General features: G+C 34.9%; 1 protein-coding gene across 1 annotated transcript in view; it reads right to left on the bottom strand.

Moving 5' to 3' along the window:
• The window catches only part of DNAH12 (dynein axonemal heavy chain 12), a 152,858-nt gene that overhangs the window by 123,808 nt on the left and 2,591 nt on the right, over positions 1-26,459 (bottom strand). The window contains exons 2-12 of the mRNA XM_016205506.2: positions 20,113-20,194; positions 19,896-19,922; positions 17,258-17,447; positions 16,330-16,402; positions 15,349-15,507; positions 14,941-15,136; positions 12,982-13,170; positions 12,284-12,440; positions 11,543-11,634; positions 7,678-7,856; positions 4,845-4,980 (exon numbers count right to left, since the gene is read on the bottom strand). Of these exons, the coding sequence (XP_016060992.2) occupies positions 4,845-4,980; positions 7,678-7,856; positions 11,543-11,634; positions 12,284-12,440; positions 12,982-13,170; positions 14,941-15,136; positions 15,349-15,507; positions 16,330-16,402; positions 17,258-17,447; positions 19,896-19,922; positions 20,113-20,194 (1,480 nt within the window). The remainder of the gene's footprint in view (positions 1-4,844; positions 4,981-7,677; positions 7,857-11,542; positions 11,635-12,283; positions 12,441-12,981; positions 13,171-14,940; positions 15,137-15,348; positions 15,508-16,329; positions 16,403-17,257; positions 17,448-19,895; positions 19,923-20,112; positions 20,195-26,459) is intronic.

A 26,459-nucleotide genomic window follows, 5' to 3' on the forward strand; every position in this document is an offset into this window, starting at 1 on the left:
CTCAACATAATAAAGGGCATATATGAAAAACCTACAGCCAATATCATACTCAATGGGCAAAAACTAAAAGCATTTCCCTTAAGATCAGGAATAAGACAGGGATGTCTGCTTTCACAATTCTTATTTAACATAGCCTTGGAAGTCTTAGTCATAGCGATCAGACAAGAAGACGAAATAAAAGGCATCCAAATAGGAAAGGAGGAAGTAAAACTGTCATTATTTGCAGATGACATGATATTGTACTTAGAAAACACTAAAGACTCCATCCAAAGCTCAAGATCTAATAAATGAATTTAGCAAAGTAGCAGGATAGAAAATTAATTCCAGAAATCAGTGGCATTTTTATACACCAATAATGAACTCTCAGAAAGAGAAACTAAGAAAACAATCCCATTTACCATTGTAACAACAAAAAAATGAAGTACCTAGGAATAAACTTAACCAAGGAGGTAAAAGACCTGAACTCAGAAAACTATAGGACATTGAAGAAATAAATAGAGGAAGATACAAACAAGTGGAAGCACACACCGTGTTCATGGACTGGAAGAATTAACCTCACTAAAATGTCCATACTATCAAAGCAATCTATAGATTCAACACAATTCCTATTAAAATACCAATGGTGCCCTGGCAGGTGTGGTTCAGCTGGTTGGGCATCGTCCCATGCACTGAAAGATTGCTGGTTCGATTCCCAGTCAGAGCACATGCTCAGGTTGTGGGCTCAGTCCCCAGTAGGGGCTGTGCAGGAGGCATCCTATCAATGTTTCCCTCTCACATCAATGTTTCTCTCTCCCTCTCCCTTCTTCTCTCTCTAAAAATAAATTTTAAAATCTTTAAAAAATAAAATACCAATGGCATATTTTACAGATCTAGAACAAATATTTCAAAAATTTATTTGGAATCAAAAAAGATCCCTAGTAGCCTCAGCAATCTTGAGAAAGAAGGACAAAGTTGGAAGTATCACAATACCAGATATCAAAGTATACTACAAGGCCACTGTCATCAAAACAGCCTGATGCTGGCACAGGAACAGGCATATGGATCAATGGAACAGAAGAGAGAGCCCAGAAATCCACTCATGTCTTTATGGTCAATTAATATTTGACAAAGGAGGCAGAAGCATAAAGTGGAGTAAAAACAGTCTCTTCAATAAATGGTGTTGGAAAAATTGGACAGGTACATGCAAAAAAAAATGAAACTAGAGCACCAACTTACACCATAAGTGTAAGTGAATAAAATGAATAAAAGGCTTAAATGTAAGTTGGGAAACCATAAAAATCCTAGAAGAAGACATAAGCAGTAAAATCTCAGACATCTCACATAGCAATATTTTTGCTGCTATAACTCCTAGGACAAGAGAAACAAAGAAAAAAATAAACAAATGGGGCTACATCAAAATAAAAAGCTTTTGCACAGTAAAAGAAACCATCAACAAAATGAGAAGAGAGGCCTGGTTTGTGTGGCTCAGTTGGAGCACTGTCTTGGCATCGAAGGGTGGAAGGGTCGATTCTCAGTCAGGGTACGCACCCAAGGTTGCAGGTTTGGTCCTGGGTCAGGGTGCATGTAGGAGGCACATAGGCAACTGATTGATGTTTCTTTTCACATTGATGTTTCACTCACTCTCTTTCTCTCTCTAAAATCAATGGAACATTTATCAGAAAGGATATATGCACCCCAATGTTCATAGCAGCACAGTTTACAATAGCTAAGATCTGGAAACAGCCCAAGTGCCCATCAGTAAATGAGTGGATTAAAAAGCTGTGGGACATTCACACTGTGGAATACTACGTAGCTGTAAGGAAGAAGAATCTCGTACCCTTTGGGACAGTATGGATGGTCCTGGAGAATATTATGCTAAGTGAAATAAGCCAGGCAGAGAAAGAAAAATATCACATGATCTCGCTTATATGTGGAATCTAAAGAACTTAATAAACTGACGAGCAGAATAGATTCAATGACATGGAAGCATAGTTGAGACTGACGAAATGTCAGAGGGAAGGGGAGAGGGAGTGGAGGGGGAGAGAGTAACCAAAGAATTTATATGCATATAAGCACAACCCAAGGACACGGACAATGGTGGGAAGGGGGAAGGAACGGGGGGGGGGGGGAAGGGTTATTGGGGAGAAAAAGGGACATCTGTAATACTTTAAACAAAAATAAAAATTATAAAAAATAAATAAATAAATAAAATCAATGGAAACATATCCTTGGATGAGGATTTAAAAATAATAATAAAAAAATAAAATAAAAATGAAAAGGAAACTCACTATATGGAGGAATATATTCACCAATGATACATCTGCTTAAGGGGTTAATTTCCAAAATATATAAAGAACTTTTATACAATTCAACACCAGGAAGACAAACAATCAAATTAAAAAATGGGCAAAGAACATGAATAGACACTTCCCCAAAGAGGACATACAGATGGCCAAGAGATATATGAAAAAATGCTCAATGTCACTAATCATCAGAGAGATGCAAATTAAAACTACAATGAGGTATCACCTCACACCTGTCAGAATGGCTCCATCAACAAATCAACAAACAACAAGTGCTGGCGAGGGTGTGGAGAAAAGGGAACCCTAGTACACTGCTGGGGGGGATGCAGACTGGTGCAGCCACTATGGAAAGCAGCATGGAGTTTCCTTAAAAAATTAAAAATGGAACTGCCTTTTAACCCAGTGATCACACTTCTGGGAATATATCCTAAGAATCCCAAAATACCAATCAGAAAGAATATATGCACTTCTATTCACAGCAACATTATCTACAATAGCCAAGATGTGGAAATAGCCCAAGTGCCCATTAGTAGATGAGTAGGTAAAAAAGCTGTGGTACATTTACACAGTGAAATACTATGAGGCTGTAAAAAAGAAGGATCTCTTACCCTTTGCGACAGCATGGGTGGACCTGGAGATTATTATGCTAAGGGCAATAAGCCTGTCAGAGAAGGACAAATACCGTATGATCTCACTTATATGTGGAATCTAATGAACAAAATAAACTGATAAACAAAATAGGACTGGAGGCGAAGATACGTGGAACAGACAGATCTCAGAGCGGAGGCTGGATGGATGGCGGACTGGAAGAGATTAGCCAAAGAACATGTACGTATATATGCATAGTCCATGGACACAGCAACAATGTGGTGAATGCCGGGGTGAGGGAGGGCAAAGGAGGAGTTGAAATGGGGGCCATCTGTAATAGTGTCAACAATAAAAAATAAAATAAAATCTAAAAATAGTTAATATATAATTGCTCATGCATATGGAAAAATAATTAAATCTGACCTCACAATAATAAAATTCCAGGAGGACTAAAGCCTAGCTGAAGGGCAAAACTAAACAGCTTCTCAAAAAATATACAAGAAAAAAACAAGCTTGATAACTCTGTGTAGGAAAGGGTTCTTAAATAAGACACAGAAAGCACTAGCTATAAAAGATTGCTCTTGCTCTATTTGACTATATTAAAATTAAGAACTTCTATTCATCAAAAACACCATTAAAGTTAAATTACAGAGTGAAGAAAGGATATTTATCAATAATATATTCAAAACTACTACACTGATTTATATACTTAAAATGATTAAGATGGTAAATTTTGTTATATATTTTCACAATTAAAAAACAACAACCCTCAAATCAATTGGAAAAATAGACAATGAGCCAAAAGAAAAATGGGCAATAGACATGTATTGGCATTTCACATAAGAGAAACTGAATGATCAATAAGCATATGAAAAGTGTTCAAATTCATTTGTTTTCAGGAAAATGCAAATTAAAAATATAGTGACGACCATCCATCAGACTGGCAAAATGTTAAATATCTCATAATAGCAAGTATGGGTAAGAATGTAAAATAATAGGACTCATACACTGCTGATTAGAGTATAAAATTGGAACTACTTCAAAAAAGAGTTTTGCCTTGAGTATATCTTATAATACCTGGGAGAAATGCATGAACATATACACCAGGATACATATACAGAAATGTTCCCAGCAGCACTGCTATTAATAACAAAAGTAGAAACAACCCAAATATATAGAACAGTAAAATTGAAATAATGAATTATTGTATAGTTATAGAATATGGATTACTAGACAGCAATGAAAATAAAGTTAAGAAACTATAACATTACTAACATAATGTTCACAAGACAGAAAAGAATAGAAACAGTATAATTCTATTTATATAAAAACCAAAATGAGACAAAAGTTAGCTATATTGATTAGGAATGCATATTTAGATAATAAAACTATAAAGAACAAAAAGTAATTAAAAGTTAGAACAGCCAGAAAAAAACAGAAATTGTGATGGGCTTCTAGACTGTTGGCAAGGTTCTATTTCTTTCCTTGGGTGAATTACTGTTTACTTTACAATATTTTAAATTGTACAATATATGTTTTATGTAATTTTTTATATGTGCTATGTTTCACATTTAAAAATAAAAAAAATTAGAGTACAATATAGGTGATTAGGTATATAATCTTGTTCTGGGGAAGACATAAGCATACTACTAAATGTAGAAAATATAAAAAAATTTTAATCTATGTTGTTTAAGGATATACATACAGTTCTTGGAACTAAAGGAAAAATATATATGATTACTGTAGAAACCAAGCGGAAACCTCTGAGAGAGAGAAGGAGTTATGATTAGAAAGTCATACACAGAGTGCTTCTGGGTGCTGGCAATATCCTATTTCTTGACCTGGGTGGTGGCAACATAGGTGCTTACTTTATAACTATTTGTTTAACTATGTGTTTTATACATTTTCAATATGTTTATCATATTTCACAATGAAAAAAACTATTTTAAAATACATAAATTAAAATATTCTTACCTTGATCCTTAAAACTAACTCCTGAATTCTTATCGTCCGGGCTTTTTCTACGTAAGCTATCTGATCCATCATCTCTTCTGTTGTCACAGGGACTTTTAATGCATATTCTTTAATTGCTTCAAATTCACTGCAAATACTGACATAATACTCTGCTTTACTATAGTTATGGTAATTAATACTTTAACATAATAAATGTGTTATGATTACTACAGAATAGGAACTGTGATATCCTAAAAATAATTGGTTAATTCACTAAGATATCTTAAAATATTTATGTATAACTTACTTGATATAACTCAGCATACATCTATAAAACTAAGGTAACATTTCCATGTGAAATTATGGCATATTACATTTTTTTTCTATTGATCTCTTCAACTATCTTGAATACCCAGATAAGCGGTGTAACAAAGGGCATACTTTGGAGCAGGCAACCGTAAATCTAAATCCTGCCTCAGTTGTCACTACCTTTGTGAACTTAGGCAAATCTCTGAGATTTAGCTTCCATACCTATAAAATAAAGTTATTAACATTCATCTTGCTAGATTATTGTAATATAATAATGAATGTGAAAGGGCCTAGTACATAGTATACTCTCATTTACTAGTAACCATAATTGCTAGTATAATCATTAGTTTTATTATTATTATTAGTGACTCTTGTGAAACATGGCAGTATAGCAAGTAAAAAGATCAAACCCCTTTATATATTTTTTAAAATCTACAATTCTCTTAGAGTATCTATGTATGTAAGAATAGATATCTTACAGTGATTATTATACTAAAGAACTTCATAGAACTTCTCCCCTGTGCTTTGCAATATCTGTATTGTCATGCCATTATCAGAAATATCAGGAAAACCTCATGCAAAAACAAAGTATAAAATATTTTAAATTATAAGTCATTTAAAAAATAAATTTAGTTCATGCAGTATTTTACTTCTATTATGTGGTAAATATACTTCATTCAGTTAGTAAATAATTGAGTCTCTACAATATGCTAAGCAAAAAGTTCTAAGCAATCGAGACATAACAGCAAATAGATCAAGTCCTTTCTCTCCTAAAGCTTACAAAAGTTGAAAGACAAAAAAATGCATATACATAACAAGATGTCAGGTAGTAAAAAGCATTATGAAGAAAAAGGAAGCAAGATAAAGAATTATGGGGTGTAGAGAAAGGACTACTATTTTATACAGAGTGGCCAGAGAAGGCCCCTCTAGGGAGGTGAAAACAGTGAGTCATGCAAATATTAGGGGCAAAGCTTCCAAGAATCAAAGACAGCAAGGTAAAAAGGCTGAGGTCGCAATAAGCTCAGCACGTTTTAGGAACGGCAACGAGGCCAACAGGAATACAAAGGCGAGGACACAAAATGAAGCTGGAGAGGTAAGCGCAAGTCAGATCACATAGGGCTTGATAGTTAATTCTTGATTGTCAAGTATTTAGGAGATACGCATTAATGTGGTTAATGATACCAAAAAAAAGCTATATGATCGTACTGGGGGTGGTTTCTTCCTGCTAGAGCAGAATCTGAGTGTTTTAGGGAGAGACCTTGCAGCAACAGAAAAGGAGGCAAACAAAATGAGAGCACGGTAGCTTGAGCAGATGGTAAACCAAACTGTGAAGTAAGCAACTGGCATACACACACATTCAGCTAGCAGGCCACAAGTTTATTAATCCAATTATATAGCCACCTTGCAAAGTAGGTATTAATGCCTCCATTATGCAGATGAGAAAAATAAGCTAGGTGACACAACACATAAATACTGGGGTCAGGAATGATTCCAGACACTCCCAATATCACTGAAATTCTACAGTCTTTTCATGTTCATGCAACCTGTGTCTAAATACTGGTTTATTTCTATTTCTTTTTTTAAAATCCTGGGTTGCCTTAAAACTAGCCTCAAACAATATCAAACAAAAAGAAACCAGACCAACCCTGGCAGGTGTGGCTGGGTTAGGCGTCTTCCTGTGCACCAGAAGGTTGCTGGTTTGATTTCAGGTCAAGGGCACATGCCCTGGGTTGCAGGCTTAATCCCCAGTAGGGAGCGTGCAGGAGGCAGCTGATGGATATTGTACTCTCATGTTGATGTTTCTCTCTCTCTCCCTCCTTTCCTCTCTCCAAAAATCAATAAGCTATTTAAAAAAAAACAAAACAAAAAAAAAACAAAGGAGAGAAAGAGACAGGAAGAAGAAACAAAGAGAAGAAAGAGAAAAAAGAAGGGAAGGGGAGGGGAGGGGAGGGGAGGGGAGGGGAGGGGAGGGGAGGGGAGGGGAGGGGAGGGGAGGGGAGGGGAGGGGAGGGAAGGGAAGGGAAGGGAAGGGAAGGGAAGGGAAGGGAAGGGAAGGGAAGGGAAGGGAAGGGAAGGGAAGGGAAGGGAAGGGAAGGGAAGGGAAGGGAAGGGAAGGGAAGGGAAGGGAAGGGAAGGGAAGGGAAGGGAAGGGAAGGGAAGGGAAGGGAAGGGGGAAAGAAAGAGAGAAAGAAAGAAAGAAGAAAGAAAGAGAGAGAGAGAAAGAAAGAAAGAGAGAGAGAGAGAAAGAAAGAAAGAAAGAAAGAAAGAAAGAAAGAAAGAAAGAAAGAAAGAAAGAAAGAAAGAAAGAAAGAAAGAAAGAAAGAAAGAAAGAAAGAAAGAAAGAAAGGGGGAGAGAGGGAGGGAGGGAGGGAGGAAGGAAGGGACCAGATCAATGGTACTACAAAGGAACCTCCCTGGGTGGCAGTCATGGAGAAAAAGTTGTAAGTACTTATATTTTAATCTTTTGTTTTTAAACAAGAGTTATTATGAGCAAAATAATTCTTTTAGCCTGATAATTCTAAGTTTGGCAATTAATTCTACTTACCATTCATTTTCTTTTCTATGTTTTGAAGCTATATCATTTAATAATATGTTTGCAAAGGCTCGTGCTTTGTTTGTTAGGCCTGTCTTCAAATCTTCACAATCCAAACGAACCATAGGGAAATGAACCCACTGAGGCAAAAGCATTATTTCTGAAGCAAGATTGAAAAATTTTTCTATAAACTTAAAAAAAAAAGAACATTTACAATAAAAATGTTTAGCATTTTAAAATTCATAGTTTTTTTCTAGTACAGTATTATAGTATAGTATTATGGTGAACTTCTTAATTATATAATATAAATGCAAACTCACTTGTTTTTGCTAAGTGATTAAAATTTTTCCCTTTGTTGTATAAATCTTTTTTTCACCTATTCTTTCACTAAGGAATTTGCCAGTCTATCAGTAAGTATCCAATACGGTATCATTTATACCATCAATATCTAAAAATTTCAGGCCCTGGCTCAGTTGGTCAGAATGTGGTCCTGATACTCCAAGGTTTTGGGTTCAATCCCAGTCAGGGCACATACAAGAATCAGCCAATGAATGTATAAATAAGTGGAACAACAAATCAATGTTTCTCTCTCTCACACACTGTCTCTCTCTTCCTCTTTCTCTAAAATCATACATAAATTAAAATTTTTAAATTAAAAAAATAAAAATTTCAGAAAGTGAAATTTCCCTCAGTATTAAAAAAAACAATCACCAAAGTCAACTCATCTCTCTGTTTAGAAACAAATCTATATCATGTGACAATTTGTGTAGCTAGCAAATGCTTGCTTGTGCCATTACTGATGCCTCACTAAAGATTCTAATGCAATCTTCAGGCTTCAGGAAAAGAAATATAAGAACTTTGGGGTTTGGTCAAAATAACCCAAAAGAGCCCAGCCGGGCATGGCTCAGTGGTTGAGCATCAACCTAGGATCCAGGCGACTGGGGTTCGATTCCCGGTCAGGGCACATGCCCAGGTTGTGAGCTCGATCCCCAGTCGGGGGGGTGCAGGAGGCAGCCGATCAATGACTCTCTCATCATTGATGTTTCTATCTGTCTCTCTCCCTTTCCTTTCCTTTCTCTGAAATCAATGAAGATATATATAAAAAAAATAAAAATAATAATCCAAAAGAAAAACATTGTGCTCTGCCATTACCAAAGATCCAAAATATTTGGAATTTATACTTCTTAATACCCAGACACTAAGATAATTTTTAAAAATTAAACAAAGTAGTATAAAGAAAACCTAACAAGCTATGTTGCATTTTGTGAAAGTGAAGTATACCTACCAACTTTGGGCAACTTTGACTTAATTCCACAATCCATCTTTAATGTTGCTTCTCTACCTTCTTACTCACCCCATGTCTACCCTCCACCAAGATGCCCCATTCCTTTTTTTTCTTCCCTAAAGAGACTTTCCCTTTACTTCCCTCTTTCTCAAGGTTACCCTATTTCTCTAGCCTCCATTATTTTTGTGGGATGGGCTTAAAGTTTTCAATGTTTAAGGGAACAGAGGATAGTAATTAATTCAAAGACTACATTGAGCACCTGCATGGTACTTGGTTGGAAATATACCAAATAGAGAGCAGATAGAGCTAATGGCACAGGAAAGGGGAGAACAGATGTTTTCTTATTCTCAAGTACCATCATCCAGTTTTCTGGGATGTAATTAACAGATATGGAAAAGAAAATGGGCTGGATCAAAGAAAATATGGCACACTGGAAACACAAATGTCCATGTACAGTAGAGAAGATGGTATGTCAATATAATGAAGTGTTGTGCTATAATAAACAATGACTACATGCAAAATATAGCAATCACAATTTCTATATGCAAAATATAGAAAGCACAATTACAGTATGTCTAAAATTGACAAAGGAATGCAGAGATATAGTACTAAACCTAAAAATAAATATTTAAACAGTTAAATAAAGCATCCAGAAATTATAATTTTCTAGAAAATTTCACAGAAAATACTAGACCTAAGGAAAGAATCATTGTGAAGCCCAACAAAACATATGCTCAGCCTAAAGTTTTAGGGTTTATAAATAGTACAAGTTATCGCCAAGACTACAAAAAAATTTAGTTGTTAGCTCATAGAACATTTATTGTGCTTATGATCTGCCTAGCATTATATTGAGATATATGGTAAAATACAAATGAAAGAGAATATCTGCTTTTGTCAATAATGCATTTATAAATTCATATATAGTTTTATAAACACATAAAACTAAAATAAGGTAAAAAGTATGCATATTAGAAAAATAATCATCTCAATAGATGCAGAAGAAGCATTTAGCAAAATTGAACACTCTTTCATGGTAATAACACATAAACTAGGAATAGAAGATAACATCCTCAACTTGATAAGGAGTATCTAGAAAAAATCTACAACTACCATTATACTTAATGACTTAAAAAATTAATGCTTTCCCTCTAAGATCTAGAGCAAGATAAAGATATTCAAGTAAACAAATCATATATCTATACAGTGGAATACTACTCAGCCATAAAAGAAGTTACTGATAGACACAACAACACAGATGAATCTCAAAAGCTTTACATTAATAAAAGAAACTAGACACAAAAGAGTATGTATGTATGATTTCATTAGAAAAGAAAAACCTATAGTTACTGAATGTATGTCAGCAGTTGCCTGAGGTTAGGTTTAGGGAGAAGAAGAGAGAGAAGAAGGAAGAAGAGAGAGAGAGAGAGGGAGAGAGGGAGAGAGGGAGAGAGGGAGAGAGGGAGAGAGGGAGAGAGGGAGAGAGAGAGAGAGAGAGAGAGAGAGAGAGAGAGAGAGAGAGAGAGAGAGAGAGAGAGAGAGAGGAGAGAGAGAGAGAGAGAGAGAGAAAGAGAGAGAGAGAAAGGAGGGAGGCAGGGAGGGAAAGAGAGAAAGAAAGAGATGCATTTTATTGTATGTGAACCAAACCTCAAAGAAGTTGATTTTTTGAAAGTTAATCATTCTTGAAATTAATCAAGGATGGAAAAGGGAATGAATTGATGAATATGTGATTAAGCAAACACAGTAAAATATTAGACTCTAGGTGGGACTCTTCATAAAATTTCTTCAACTTCTCTGTATGTTTAATATTTTATAATAAAATGTTGGAAAACATTAAAATGTCTATATTGTACTTTGTGAATAAAGTATAAACAGTCAATAGAAAGAGAGGAGATGAAGAAACAAAAGCCTACTTTTAACCAATGGAACAAGATCCCTTCAAGGAGTAGGAATCTTTTCTCATTCAATTGCCTTTTCCCCACTGCTGCCAGAATTATCTTTCTGAAACTCAGATCCAAGTATATTACTTTGATGACTAAAAACCTCCAAAACAAAGTACAAACTCTTGAGTAAAGATACCTGAAGGTTTTCACCAATAGCTCCAACTTACATTTCCAACTTTATATTCTAAATTCACCTATAAACATCTACTTTAAAACCTAGCTCATTTATCACTTCTTTAAAAAACCTTCACCAATTTCCCAAAGCAAAAGCAATCACTCCCTCTTCTGTGCTTCTACAACTTCATCCATATGTGTATTCCAGCACTTATCTCAATATATCATAGTTGTTATTTCTATGTCTGGCTTCCAGGCCAAGCATAAGCTCCTAAGGACAATGTTAATGTATTATTTATTTTTACATCACCAAAATCTTGCCAGGAATCTGAATGTGATGAAGAAATTTTTGTTGAATCAATGAATGAATAAATGAATGACTAAAGAAGTTATAAGGTAAATCTATAAGTTTACTAAGATGATGTTTTGAATAAGGAATTCTACTAACTTTAATTGAAGCATTTATTTTCTAGAATAAAAAGAGTGTAATTTTACAAAGAAATTCAAAAGGCATCAATGAAAAACAATTACCACTTACCTCTGTGTATTCATCAAAAGTATGATCTTCTGCCTGAAAAGTCTCTATCAGTTCAACTGCACTGCCATCAAGGAGCCAATTATATTTTTCAACTGAAAATTGATAATCTAATTTAAATCTCAATAATGCCTTTTTAAAAAGATAAGTGCTTTTTATACAATCATGAAATGGAGTAGCCTATTCAATTAAATATTATTATGAATAGATATTAACATACATTAATAGAAAATGAAATGAAATAAACTTAATAAGCAAACCTGGTTAAACACAAATGTTTTCAAATAAAATAACTGGATATGTAATGATTCTAAAATAACTTAGAGATACAAATAAGCTAGTAAAAGGTTTTGCTTAAGAGTATGTCAAGTAACAATTATCTATCCTGCCCTCATACACACTTGAGAAGACTATAAAATTGAGCCGCAGGCTCTTCAAAGCTATTCTTAGAAATTACCTTGCTTTCACCCTCGATTTAGCTTTCTCCTATTCCAACATCTCTTCTTTCTACTTTTTGGCTTTATCATCCTGCTCCAGCTAGCATCCACCCTTTGGACCAGGCAACACAATTCAAGTTTGTTAGCTTTGATCCTTGATGCTGCCCATAGCCAAGTCCATGCTAAATTCTGGCTCTCCCTTCTCTTTCATGACAGCCCCAGACAACCAAATAACTGAGCAAATTCTAGTAAAAATAAAATGTCATTCTTTTATGATAAAATGGTATAGTATACTTGTCATATGTACCATATGTCTCATAATGTTTTCTTGCACCTTCTAAGTTACGATGTACTGCCACTTTCAGCGTATTAAGCGCCCACTGTAACACATGTTCAGGAAGTTCTGTGTCAAGATTTACAGGTGTTGAAGTTCCTGATAGCCAAGAGGGTACTGTTTGAACATTCTAACATAAATAAAAATGATAGTTCATGAAATAAACATCTGTGTAATTGGTCTATATAATAAATCTTATATTTTTTAAACATTCTTTTCAGATTTCAGTGCCCAAGAAAAGATAACTTGATGGAAAATAATTATTTAAAGTTGTATAGTTTGTAGTTTAACATAAAACTTAAGTTGGGTTAGTTTTCTATCATTCAACAGATATATATTCAGTAACTATAACGTCAAAGTGACTATGCTAGAAAGCTCTAGAAAAAACAAACATAAGTTGGATCTTGTAGTTAAGTGGCTAGCAACTAAGTAGGGAAGATGAGACATGCACAAAAATGTCGTAACTACAATAAAACTTCTAAGAGGTGAACGTCATCTTCAGCCAGGATGAAAGCACTTTATTTTAATGTTAAAATAACTTGGGAGGATGGAAATAAAACAAAGAGTTATAACATTTTATGTACATAAATATTCTATAGAGCTTCAACTCAATTTAAAATTATGAAAAAGAGACATATAAAGAAACCTCATATATAAGGATAAAGTAATACCTGTAGAGCTTCGGCTATTCGTTCTACCAAACCCAAAACAACATCTTCCAAATCTTGAAAGGTAGGGTAAAATTCCATTTTATCATCATCAAATGTCAACTCCATCTTAAATATTGGTAGCCCTTGTTGATTTTCTTGGTCAAAGAGTTTTATAAATCCTTCTACAGTTCTCTTTAAGAGATCCTTTAGCTGCATGATATCATAAATTGCTATTAGTTTAAAAAGTATAAATTCAACCTTTAACTAAAATCAGTGAACTTATGATCTATAATTAAGTCATCCTATCAATCCATTTAGTCCTGAAAAGTTATCTTCATTCACCACAATATGTTCTTTTTTTAAATCCTCACCCAAGGATATGTTTGTTTTGTTTTGGTTTTTGTTTTTTAAATATATCTTTATTGATTTCAGAGAGAGGAAAGGAGAGGGAGAGAGAGAGAGATAGAAAGATCAATGATGAGAGAGTCATTGATCGAGCCCGAAACTCAGGCATGTGCCCTGACCGGAAATCAAACCCCGATCGCCTGGATCCTAGGTCAGTGCTCAACTGCTGAGCCACCCCCGCCCAGGCAAGGATATGTTTTTATTGTTTTCAGAGAGAGGAATTGAGGGGGGGAGGGGAGAAAGAGACGTGAGAGAGAAACATCGATTGGTTGCCTCCCATAAGCACCCCAACCCTGGATCAAACCTGCAACCTAGATACCTAGGAATCAAACCTGCAGCCTTTTTGGTGTACCACACAATGCTATATATGCAAACTTTAATTTTTTTATAGAATATCAAAAATCTTTAAATGGCAAATCAGAATCTTCCACATTCTTTAATAATTTTGTCCCTGGTACAGAAAACATTTCAGAAGACCAAACAACAGGGTGAAAGCTGAAGGAAAGGGAGGGGAGGCCTGACACTGAGGATGAGAGTGTCATGGGGTGACATGTACGAGGTGAGGGACAGTGGTAAAGCTATAGCTAGCTGCTATTGTCACAAGAGCCAATTGTTCAACATTCAAAAATTTTGTGAGCCAGTTACTAAAGCCTTGTTTGCTTGAAAATCATCGTGGTGGAATATTTACACCATGGAAATTAGCAAACACTACAGATCGGGGTTATTGTTGTTGTTTCTGGAGAGCTAGATTTCCAGCACATCATTTGGTGAGGGTGAAGTTACTGGCACTTAGAAATGTGCACAATAAGTTACCAAAGCATGAATGATGTATTCTTATAACTAACTGCCTATTGGAAATTTGCCCAAACAGACAAATATAGATCTAAATGATCTTCAAACTGTTCCTCATCTCTTTACTTCTTATCAAATGATCATAGTTCTCTTAAGGGGATAAAAACAGAAAGAAAATAATGTGTTAGTTATACTGTTACATACTAGATATTAAATATATAGTAATATATATATTATCCTTTTAAAGATACATTGCAAAATTCATGGAATCTTTGGAGGATTCCCACAAGGGAAAGTTTTTATTCAAAACTATTTTTCTAGAATTGTTTTTCTACAATAGTAAAAATCTGAGGAGCCCATAAATATAATTGCAAAAAATTAATATTCTCTTTCTGTTTGTCATTTAGAGATGATCAGAAACATTTTTAACCAGGATTTTACTGAGAACAAAATGAGAATCAATCAGCCTGGAATTTCATAAGTTCAAAAATGTGTTTACTATGATAGTCCTTTTGTTAATATACTCCTATAAAGCTGTAGATGATTAGCTTATGGTCTTTAAGCATAAGCCCAGTAACGACTCATAATATTGATACATACTTCTAGATTTTCCTCTCAATTCAGATTGCTTCAAAAATAAAGCATTTTTCTGCTTAATTTATTTAAATAAAATTATAGTAAAAATGTTTTTCATAATTTACTTCAAAATAATTAGTAATTTTACTTAAAATACTAACCTAATTTTAATAACATTATCATTTAAAATATATAAAACATATTTACCTGATTTGACATAAGTGTGGAAACACAGTTATAAAATGAATCCAACTTTTCAGGTTTAATGCTTTCTAGTGCTTCCTTCTTGGAAAAAAGACTTATAACCTTTGGATACCATGTGTTCATTATCTTCTCTTCTGCCTTTCTAGCTTGTATTGATAGATCAGTTTTCAGTGATTCACAGTCAATTGGGCCTTTAGCTCTATTTATGAGAAAAATTAAAATGATTTTAAAGCAAATGATAGATACTGGCCTTGATATACAATTGTTGAAACAAGTAAGATAAATTTAAAATTTTTTTGAAATCTAAAGAAAAGTTCTGAAGATTTATCAATCAGTTTTAGTCAAAAATATAAATACTCAAACAGGAGACATTCAAACTTGAAATGTTAATTAATAAATATGGGATTTTACCTAATTCCTGTTAAGTCCAGCAGAACTGTATTAGCAAATGTCTTATAACCAAGGTCCAGTAGCATGTTCATAACCGGATGAACAATGTGCAGGTTAGCTAGTATTTGATTTCTTGCCTGCACATAGCTAGAATGCCAAGGGTTAGAATAATCCAGGCCTCTGGAAAGCAATGCACTATATTAAACAGGATTCAAACAATATACTCTACATTTTAAGAATAATATTTATGACATGAAAGTAGTATTAAAGTGAGAAGACTGGGGATTGAGAAGAGGGAAATGCAGTTAGCCATGGAAGCCTGAGGAGATACGCATGTAACAAAAATACATCAAGATCTTGAACGTGCATTATCTTGAGATAGAACACAGGTCATTTAAAAAACTTTTTAATTAAATATATTGGAGTAACACTGATTAATAACATAGGAAGTTCCAAGTGTACAACTTTGTAACACAACGTCTGCATATGCCAATGAGTGATCAGCAGCCTAAGTCTACTCTCCTTCTCGCACCAAATATTCAGCCTCTACCCTTTTTACCCTCCCTCCACCACTTTGCCCCTCTGGTAACCACTGTACTGAGAACAGAGACCATTGGTGGGTGAGGAAGGCTGATGGGCCAGGCGTGAGTGCCCCACTCACTTCCACTGTGTTCTGGTTCAGTTACCTCGGGTAGAGAAAAATCAACACAGTCTTGAAGGAGGAGGGATGGAGAAATCTATCCAGCATACTCCGAAGCTTGCTTAAGGCCAAGTTGAACTACACATCCATATAGGTCCCCCTACCTGTGTAGGCAACAACTACAGGTACAGTATAGAGGATACTTTGGGGGAGAAAGAAAAAACAGTAGTACTATTTTTTTTTTTAGATGTGTTCAAAATACCTTTGAGTTTCACAGTTGCAGACTTAAATGTAAGATTAATTTATTTTCAATCTGTTACCCAAACCTAGGTGAAGCACTGTTTTTAAAAGAATTTACTCACACAGGGAATTCAGGTAAAGGGCCTCCTTCATCTTCAAGCCAATTAACTGGAGGTTTCACGAGAACACTCTTGACTAAAATACATATATGTATTAATACTTCTTGAAAGTCCTTGTAAGCCCTACTCAAACCAAAGTTTCTAACTTTTGATATTGGATGGTAGTTTACTGTGCATTAAAATGAGTATAAGGGGCCCTAGCCGGTTTTGCTCAGTGGTTAGAGCATCGAACCACAGACTGAAGGGTCTTGGGTTCAATTCCAGCCAAGAGAACTTACATTGGTTGCATGCAGGAAGCAACCAATCAATGTCTGTCTGTCTGTCTGTCTGTCTGTCTCTCTCTCTCTCTCTCTCTCTCTCTCTCTCTCCCTTCTACTCTCTCAGAAAAGCAATAAAAAAAATATCCTCAGGTGAGGATTAAATAAATAAATAAATAAATGAATAAATAAAATGAGTATAAGGAAAAATTTCTTTATTTGAAACAAAATCCCACTCTTGATACTATTTTGACCTTACTTTGGAGGTGAATTCAGATATAGTAAAGCAGCAAAAAGTTCGCAGTTTTTCGCTGTCTACTCAAAAGTCACTGGCATGGCCACTTAGGAGAATTTATTTCAATAAAAATTGCAAAAGTTAAATCCCTAATAGATCCCCCCAGATCCATTAATATTATCTTACAATCTAGCAAATAGTATAGCAACAACTGTAAAGACAAAGTGAAAAATCAAAAAGCTATCTAGCTAGTAGCATATCAAAATTACCAGAATATGCCCTTAAGTTACAAATATTTTTACATTATAGACTCAAAACAAACACTTAAATAAAAATAATATCTTAAGAATACATATAGCCAAATATATAACATTCATTACCCATATTTCTGCTTTTGACTGGGAAGAGCAGGAGAGCAAATGTGTTATATACTACTTACCCAGATATCTCTTCGTGCTTTTTTCAAAGTCACTTGACACCTCACTGATGAGACTTTGAACGAGTTCTTCTCTTTTTTTCCCTTGCTTTAAAGACTCGGGCACCAGCATTAACATATGATCCAGCCATTCCTGCTGAATAGGTACTATAGGACTACTTTCTACACACTGCTTCATATAAATATAGTTGAACTGAGAACATAAATAAAAGAAAATTAAATGTTCTAAATGGTTAGCATTTCAATGTAACTCCTCAGCTCTGTGTTCTCAAGACAACTTTTTTTTTTCTTTTCAGAATAAAAACATCTTGCAAAATAACATATTTTCAGAATAAAAACATTTTACCCAGAAGTATGATCTACAGATGCCATTTTATATTCTTCTTTATTTATGATGAGTTCTCGCCTAATTAATGTTCTTCATATACTTCTCATTTTCTCAAGGCAAAACAAAGATCCTTTGTCTAACTTCCTTCATTCAACAAATATTCATTAATTCAACAAATATTCAGACATTGTTCCAAATGCTGAGGATACAGTAGTAAACAAAGCATACAAAGCCCATCTGTCTTGGGGACTATATTCTGGTACAAAGCAGTATAGTATAATTTCATAAATTCTCCCATAACAATGAGTAGTCTAACAAAAATAGACATGAACAAATAGAAAAACAACACTTGATCTCGGTGATGATATTTTAACATCATGAAAAGTTCAGTTTTTGCCAAAATTAATTTAATGCAATACTAATAAAAATATCTAAACATATTTTTGTGGAATGAGACAAATTAAGCATAGAGTTTGTGTTGAAAAATAAACATGTGAGAATAACCAAAAAATCCCTGAGAAAGAAAATCTACAATGAAAGACTAGCCCTGGGAGACATTAAAACATATTATAAAGTTTATTTAATTAGAACAGTGTGGTACAGGTGCATGAACAGATAGACCAGTGGAAGAAAATAGAAAGTCCTGAAATAGACACAGTACATAGGAAATTTTAGAATATGATAAACACAGCATCTCAAATCACTGGAGCAAAGATGAAGCTTTTCATGAATAGTTCTGGGATAACTGGTTAACCATTTGGAAAAAGATAAATGTAATCAATACCTTACACTACATACAAGAATAAATTCCAAATAGTTCAGGAATTTAAATTAAACAGTGAAACTATACAACAACTAGGGGGGAAAATGATACATTTTTCTACAACTTAAGTGTATAAAATTTTTTTCTATGCTTCCAGTTCCAGGTACAAAAGGGAAAAAACGATTGAAAAATTCTGACTACATAAAAATGTTTGCATGGCAAAAAAAAAAAAAAAAAAGTCATAATATAAAGGTCAAAAGACAGTGAAAATCTGGGAGAAAATGTTTGCAACATATATCTCAAATAAAGTATAAAGAATACTTAAAAATTTAGGGAATGGATGAAACTTGAGGACATCGTGCTAAATGAAATGTCAGTGATAAAAAATAATATATGATTCCATTTATAGACTATCCTTCCTCCATTGAATTGATTTTTGCACCTTGCTCAAAAATCAGTTGAGGTGGGGTCTAGTGGGTCATCTCTTGTGTTCCATTGACCCAGGTGTCCAACTGCTTAAAAGAAAAAAGGTTTTTAAAAAATCAACTGGAGGTTGTGAGAGAAGTACTGAAAAAATATCTTTTGGATTTAGCAAATAGTGGTCAATGGTGACATTAATGATGAAGGGGTGGAGTTCCTAGAAGCTAGATTGCCCAGAGCAGTTGGTTCAGGAGTGAATGACTGTTTTTATGCCCCGGTACCTATTTTAAATTGTAAAATGCTAAAAGGTAAAAACTGTGGAGGAAGAGTGAGGATGCTAAGCATATAAACAGAAATATCTCTTACAATTCACCAGCCTCACATGAGATATTTATGAATGTTTAGGGGTTATTTCATATTAGCTTCTTACATCTACTAAAGAGGAAAATCCACAGCCAAAGTCTCCAGAAAAGTTGAAAGGCAGAGGGAGGAGGGTGAGTAATTTTAAACAACAGAAAAACTTGAAATAGCTAAAATGAGGATCTTCCAAAGATTCTTAATCCATGTGGAGTTATCCTCAGTCCTCTATCCCCAAAGGGAACACCAGGGGAATTGGAAAACCTGTACCCCTATCTGAGAACATGTTGTATATATTCCTCTTTTGTGTAACCAGCTCCGTGAGTTTCCATATCCTTTGCTGTTAAGGAAATTGTTCATGTTGTCATATTCCACCAATCACATCCTAGTCCCTTGTTACCCATGCAGTGTCTTTTCTTTAAATCTCTGACACCTAGCGTGTGACTAGCACACAACAAATTCTCAATAAGTAATCATCATTATATCAGTATTAGATGCACTTCCTCTGTAACTGCCACTTTGAATTTTTCTTTCAGTTTTTTGTAATAAGAACTATAATATTTCAAACTAATCCCCAAATGGCAACAATATAACTCTTAAAACCCGTATTGCCTTCCATGACATGTTTGTTCCTTTGTGCAGAAAAAATAAGTCTCAGTTTCTAAATTTCTTTCTTTTCTAGAATAGCACTTAGCAGGTGGTCTTAGAAGGAGTTACTTTGTAATAGTTTCTTTGAGTATTTCAAAACAATAAATATAAAAAATTGAACTCACTCCTTTCTTTTTCATTTCACTGCTCATCTGTCAAAAGCAAACAAAAAAGACAATTGAAGGAGAAATTTTTTTAAGCAATTTAATTTTTTTAATTAAAATATAGTTTAAAATATATGTAATATTCTTTAAAATACTAGTTATTTTGAGAATGACTTTAAATAATTAAGAATTAAAACAGTATAAGAATAAACTTTTTAAAGAGAAAACATAAACTTACAGTTGAAGGATAATGTGGCTCTGGCGATAAAGGTGTTCTTTTATCCAGTGTTATGTCTAAATTTCTTTTGGCTCCATCAATACTGAAATATATAGTTAAAAAATGTATGTGTCTCTTGAAGATAGCATTAGGATATATTATTAAAACATTACAGTTTGAAGATTTTTTTCAACTATACTTAAAGAAGAGAGACTTAAGAGTTCTTTATCTTACTGAATTTTCCATAAGAAATAAATCCAAAGGTCATTATCAATGAAACCTTAATTTTCCAATTATTCATGTGTAATATAAAAGGAAGAGATGAAAAATAAAAATCACAGTTTTTCAATTATAACTTTTTGACAACTTTTAAGTTAATCCCGCTGCACTGTGGGCCCTTATATGTATTCTCTCTGTCCATTACCACCCTGTCAGAGAAGCCTTCGTTTAGCCCTCATATTAATTTGCATTTCCTTCACTATCCTTCCCTGTTATCCTCATTTACCTTGCTTCATAGCACTTAGAGCCATTTGACATATTATATCTCTTAAACCATTTTATTCATTGTCTTATCCCCAATGCCCAGTAGAGTATCTGGCATAGAGCAGGTGCTCAATAAACAGTACTGACGATACAAATTTGTCACCCATAAAATATTACTTCATCTTTAAATAAAGTTATGTCATCACATAATCCATCCATCGCCAAATATTTATTGGATGCTTGTATCATGCAAGACACTCTAGTAGGTTTTATTAAAATATAGAAGCAACAAATCTCAAGGAATTTATAAACTGAAAGGGTGAGTAGATAAAAACAGAGTGAAAAGTATGGGATCCTGATGGTTCAGAGGAGGGGAAAGTTCACTTCCACCTAGAGATATCTGTAAAGGCTACAGGCTGCATGAACAAGTTAGCATATGCAATGAGCTTCAAATAAAGAAGAGGATTTCAGGTGGGGGTGTGGTTTTCCTGCGTAGATGGATCTAAAAATACAAAGACCTTAAAATTAGGAAGGCAAGGAAATGATCAAAGGAAAAAACAGGAGTAAGAAATAGTCTAACCTGCCCAGAGTTTATGAGACCAGATGGAGATAAGTTTGGAGAAGTGGATTGGAGTATTCAACCAAAGGCCTCAAACGGCAAACTTTTGTATTCAATAGACAATGGAGAGTCGCTGAGAGATTCTGAGCATGGGAACATTTTTAGGAAGTAAACCTACCAATTTGTAAAGGCCAAAGCAGAGAGGCAAAGGAGATACAGTCAGAGAGGCAAGAGGAGAACCCAAAGGAATTTTGAGGAAAGGAGGACCACCAGAACCATAAAATCGTAGAGTGATAAACTCCATAAAGACAAGGACCATATCTATTTTGCTCACTGCTCTATCTACACTGCTTAGGTAATGTCCATCAAGGTCACTAATATTTGTGGAATGATCGGAACTGTGCATTTGGAAAGGATCTCACATGTCTAGTTCAGTACCTTGATGTATGAATTACTACCAAAAATATCAAATCGAACCCCAAATGGGAAATAAACATTCATCACTTTCTGAAGCAGCCCGGTTTATTGTCAGCTAGCTCATATTCTTAGAGACAAATTTTTTATATTGAGTTGTAATTTATATTCTCTAGAGCCATTTACAAAATGTCATATTCTTCTTCTATGTTATCCTTCCAAAACTTAATGATACTTATCCAGTTCCTTCAACTATTCCTGTCAATAAAAGTGACCATTTATGGTAAGTTTATTATGTTCTAGGTATTGGCTTAAGGTCTTTATATGTATAGATTTCATTTAACTCTCACAAAAACCCTAAGAGGCAAGCACTGTCCTAATCTCCATCTTACAGAGAAGTGAAGTTACCTGACTTGAAAAATTCACACAGGTAATAAGCTGCAATGATAGTACATGAACTGAGGCCTGTCTGACGCCAGAGTCTATGCTCTCACCCGTTAAACTGAATCACCTTCCTTCAAATGAGGTAGTTTCAAAACTCCTCACTCTCCTCTGTATTATGCTTTATCAGTGTCCCTCTTCTTTTTTTGTCAGTAACACATTTCTTTTATTTAAATAAAATCTATGCACAAAGGGAAAAAGTTAGTCTTTGTTAGTTCTTTGCATTAAGTAAACAATTCTTCCTCTATGAAACTCTGCTTTTCCATTTCAATAAATCTTTTCAAAATAACAAAGAAGGAAAAATATACAACAACAAAAAGGAATTAATAGCACTATAAGGATACTTATACCTTCCTCTGTATTTCCACCACATATTGTGAAAATTAAATTTGATCATAGAAGTGGAGGTTCTAGTTGGACTAATAGCAATAAGTATCTAATAACCTGTCCTTTATTTTCTTTTAAATTAAAAAAAATTTTCAACTAAAGTTGAAATATTGACATTCAATATTATTTTATATTCGTTTCAGGTGTGCAGCATAGTGGTCAGACATTTATATAATTTACAAAGTGACCTCCCCCCAATAAGTCTAGTACCCACCTGGCGTCACACATAGTTATTATATTATTGACTATATTCTCTATGCTTTACTTTACATCCCTGATCAGCATCTCTCTTATTAAAGTATGACCCCAGAATTTCAGGTGTTGTTTGAGCAGTGCAGAGTGAAATTTTTCTCCCACATTCTAGGCATTCCACATTTACTGAAGCAGCCTAAGACTGAATTGGCTTTTTGAGTAGCCTCATTTCCCTGTTGAATCTTACTGATCCTGACCAAGCTAAAATTCCAAAGACTTTTTCACATGAAATAAAAAATGGGCCTGGAATATTCTCCTTCCTCTTTTATTTAACCATCAAGGCCCAGGTCAGACTTTCCTTCACCCATCATTAATCCCTAAACAACTTAGATCTCAGTAATTGATATTTTCAAGGAATTTGCCTTATACTTTGGTATGCTAATTGGCACTAACTGGCTGGCACTGCAATTATCCAACATAAATATATCTAACTGCCCTGAGTTTTTTAATATATAAATGCCACCCCTTAGTATTGCAAAAATTTCCTAGAGTGTGTTTTCTCCTATTGCTATAAATAAAAAGAGCTAGGAAGAATACATGGTGAGCCTTTTCTATTTTTGTTTTGTGTGTTAACAATAAAAAACAAGTAAACAGACAAAAACTGGATAATTTTAAAGGACTGTGTGAAAGTCTACGTGCAGTGAAGAAGAAAACGGCAAGTCTGAATCAAGAGGGGGATAGTGGCCAAGGAAGAAATGGCTCATTCCTGGGACTCTGGAAAGCTACAAAATGATTTTGGCTCAGCCTAGTGTTCCCAGGAACTGATCCCAGCAGGGAGCCCAGTTCCACCCACGGTTGGATCCTGTACATCCTGCCTCATTCCTGGAACACTAGTCACAGACTTTGCCCCACCTTTGAAACAGGGAAGATTACATTCCTACTGACTATCAGGAAAGAAAAAAATGGATAATCACAAAATCCACAGTCATTCAGAAAGATGTGTTTCTGGTATAAAAACTTTTAATTACAAATGCATTTTTCCCAAATAAAGCATGGCAATTCTAATATCAGAATTAATACAGCACTGTGCTTCAGATTTTCTAAAAAATTTTTTATAATCCTCACCCGAGGATATGTTTTTATTGATTTTAGAGAGAGAGGAAGGAAGAGAAACATTGATGTGAAAGAGAAACATTAATCAGCTGCCTCCTGCACGCACCGCAACTGGGGAATGAACCTTCAACCTAAGTATGTGCCCTGACCAAGAATTGAACCCCCTGGTCCACAAGACAACATTCCAACCAGCTGAGCAACCCGGCCAGGGCTGCTTGAGATTATTTTGAGGCAGGATTTTTTATTAAGCACCCAAATGAGAGGAGTACTGCTTATAGATCTGTACAAAGCACCATAAAGGTAAAATTCTGCCTTTAAAAAGTCATTCATTGCACTGGTCAGTGTGGTGCGGTGGTTAGAGTGTTGGCCCATGAACCAAAGGATCTTGGGTTTGATTCCCGGTTAAGGGCATACACCTGGGTTGCAGGTTCGATCCCTGGACCCAGTCCAGTGCATGCAGGAGGCAACCAATTGATGTGTCTCTCTCACATCTATGTTTCTCCCTCTCTCTTCCCCTCTCTCCTTCCTCCCTTCCACTCTAAAAATCAATGAAAAAAATGTCCTTGGGTGAGGATTAACAAAAAATAATAACAACAAAGAATCATTCATTCACTCATTCATTCACCGAGAGCAACATGGCAGACACTGTACTTTGTGCTGAGATCTATGTCCTTAAGCACATCAAAATAAAGTAGAAGACAATGACAACTAAGAAAATAAACAGTACATTATGTTATAACATACTCTCTTCTCTCTGCTCATGACATCCTGCTCTTCTGCTTTCCTCCTGTCTCATTGGAGGCACTTCCTCAGTCTATTTACAGGTTGGCCCTTCTCTGCCCAATATCTAAATATAATTCTTAAAGGCTTAGTCTTAGGCTTTCTTCTCCTCTCAATACCTTCCCTCCTTCTCTCTCTCTCTCTCTCTCTCTTGATCTTCAATTACTCCTCATAGCTTTAAAACTCATCTACATTCTGTGGACTCCCAAATTGGTATCTCTAGCCCAGGTCACTTCTCTTATACATCCAACTGCCTTGTTTACATATTTCCCCTTTAGATGTTACATAAGCACCTCAACTCCTAAAAAGAATAATTGCTTTTACCCCTCACCCCACATCATCTCCTGGACTTCCAATCTGCTATAAATATGAACACTACCATCCACCTTATTACCAAAGGCAATCCGGCAGCAAGTCCTATTGATTCAGGCTCCGAAACATATCCCCTGTAAATCTACTTATCTCCTACTCCATTGTCTCCAGCCTTATCCAAACCACAGTAAGTTCTCATCTATGCTCCTACAAAAGCATCCTATCCGATCTCCTTCCCCTCCACCTCAGTCTATAGCCAGAGTGATATTTTTAAAGTATAAGTTGGATTTCATGTCACGTCCAAGTTTAAAACATTTCAATGGCTTCCACTGCATTTGAAATGGTATCTGAATTCCTTATCATGGCCTGCAAAGCCTTGCACAGTCTGCCCCTACCTCTCTCTCCATATCCACCTGATACCACTCTTCCCACAGCCCCTGATACTCTAGTGACATTAGCCTTCATTAATTACTAGAACACACTAAAAGCATTCATATTTCAGGGCTTTCATACTTGCTATTCCCTTTGCTACAGTGCTGATCCTCCGTTTATTTAAATGACAAGTTTCTAATGTTTCAGATTTCTACTTCAATATCATTTCCACAGGCCTTTCCTGAGATGTTCCTGGGAATACCTTTCCTATCACTCTCTATCTCACTATCTAATTTCTTCATAGTACCTATCTCCATCTAAAAGGTTAACATACTGTTTTTTCAAAAATATATTTACTGTCTGTTTCTTCCCACTAGGATATAAGTTTCTTGAAGACACAGTTCTTTCTGTTGTGTTTTCTATGATTTCCCCAGTAACAAGTAAAGCAGCTGTGTAACAGTAGGTACTTAATGTCCGCTAAGGGTATAAGAGAAATATGTAGAAAGGGTTAAAGATGCATTAAGAGGATTAGAAGAATGCTCTCCAGAGGTGGTGATCCATAAACTAAGCCTTGAGAACTAGTGTAAGGAATCAGGCAAATACTGTCCAGTGAAAGAAACTGTAGGAAGCAACTGTGAAATTTATTTGTTTTTTAATTGAAAGATTGTTTAAAATTGATTTTTAGAGAGAGACTAAGGGAGGGGGTGGTGAGAGAGAGAAATATGAGGATGTGACATTGATCAGCTGCCTCTTGCACACCTCCTACCCAGGGATTGAGCCCCAAACTAAGCATGTGCCCTGATGGGAAATCGAACCAGCAACCCTTCAGTACACAGGATGACGCCCAACCAAGTGAGCCATATGGCCAGGGTTGAAACTTATTTTTTAATAAACCATGAAAAATATAATATATTCATGGAACTGCAAGTAGTTCAACATGACAATGTGAGAAAATGAAAGGCTTTAGAGTAAGAATAATATGTAACTCCTGAGGAACACCCATCTCTGTTCTCTAAGTCTACTGAAATGTTGAGTAGAATCTTAGAAATAAAGAGGGTAAAGGATCTCTAATAATACATAAACTAATATTGGTTAATATACCTTATAAATTTGGATTTAAATATGATTAGATGATTGATAAACTAATAAAAATATAAATCTAAAAAAGTTATATAGACCTTTTAATAGACCTGTTTAATTGTAAGGTAAATAAAATGTGCAAAAATTTTTAATTATTAAATTAGCAACAATATGATCATCAACAATGTAACAAACAGTAAAATTTAGTCAGTTGCAAAAAATATGTATAAATGAG

Source organism: Miniopterus natalensis, chromosome 15 (genome assembly GCF_054644295.1).
Source record: "Miniopterus natalensis isolate mMinNat1 chromosome 15, mMinNat1.hap1, whole genome shotgun sequence".
NCBI lineage: Eukaryota > Metazoa > Chordata > Mammalia > Chiroptera > Miniopteridae > Miniopterus > Miniopterus natalensis.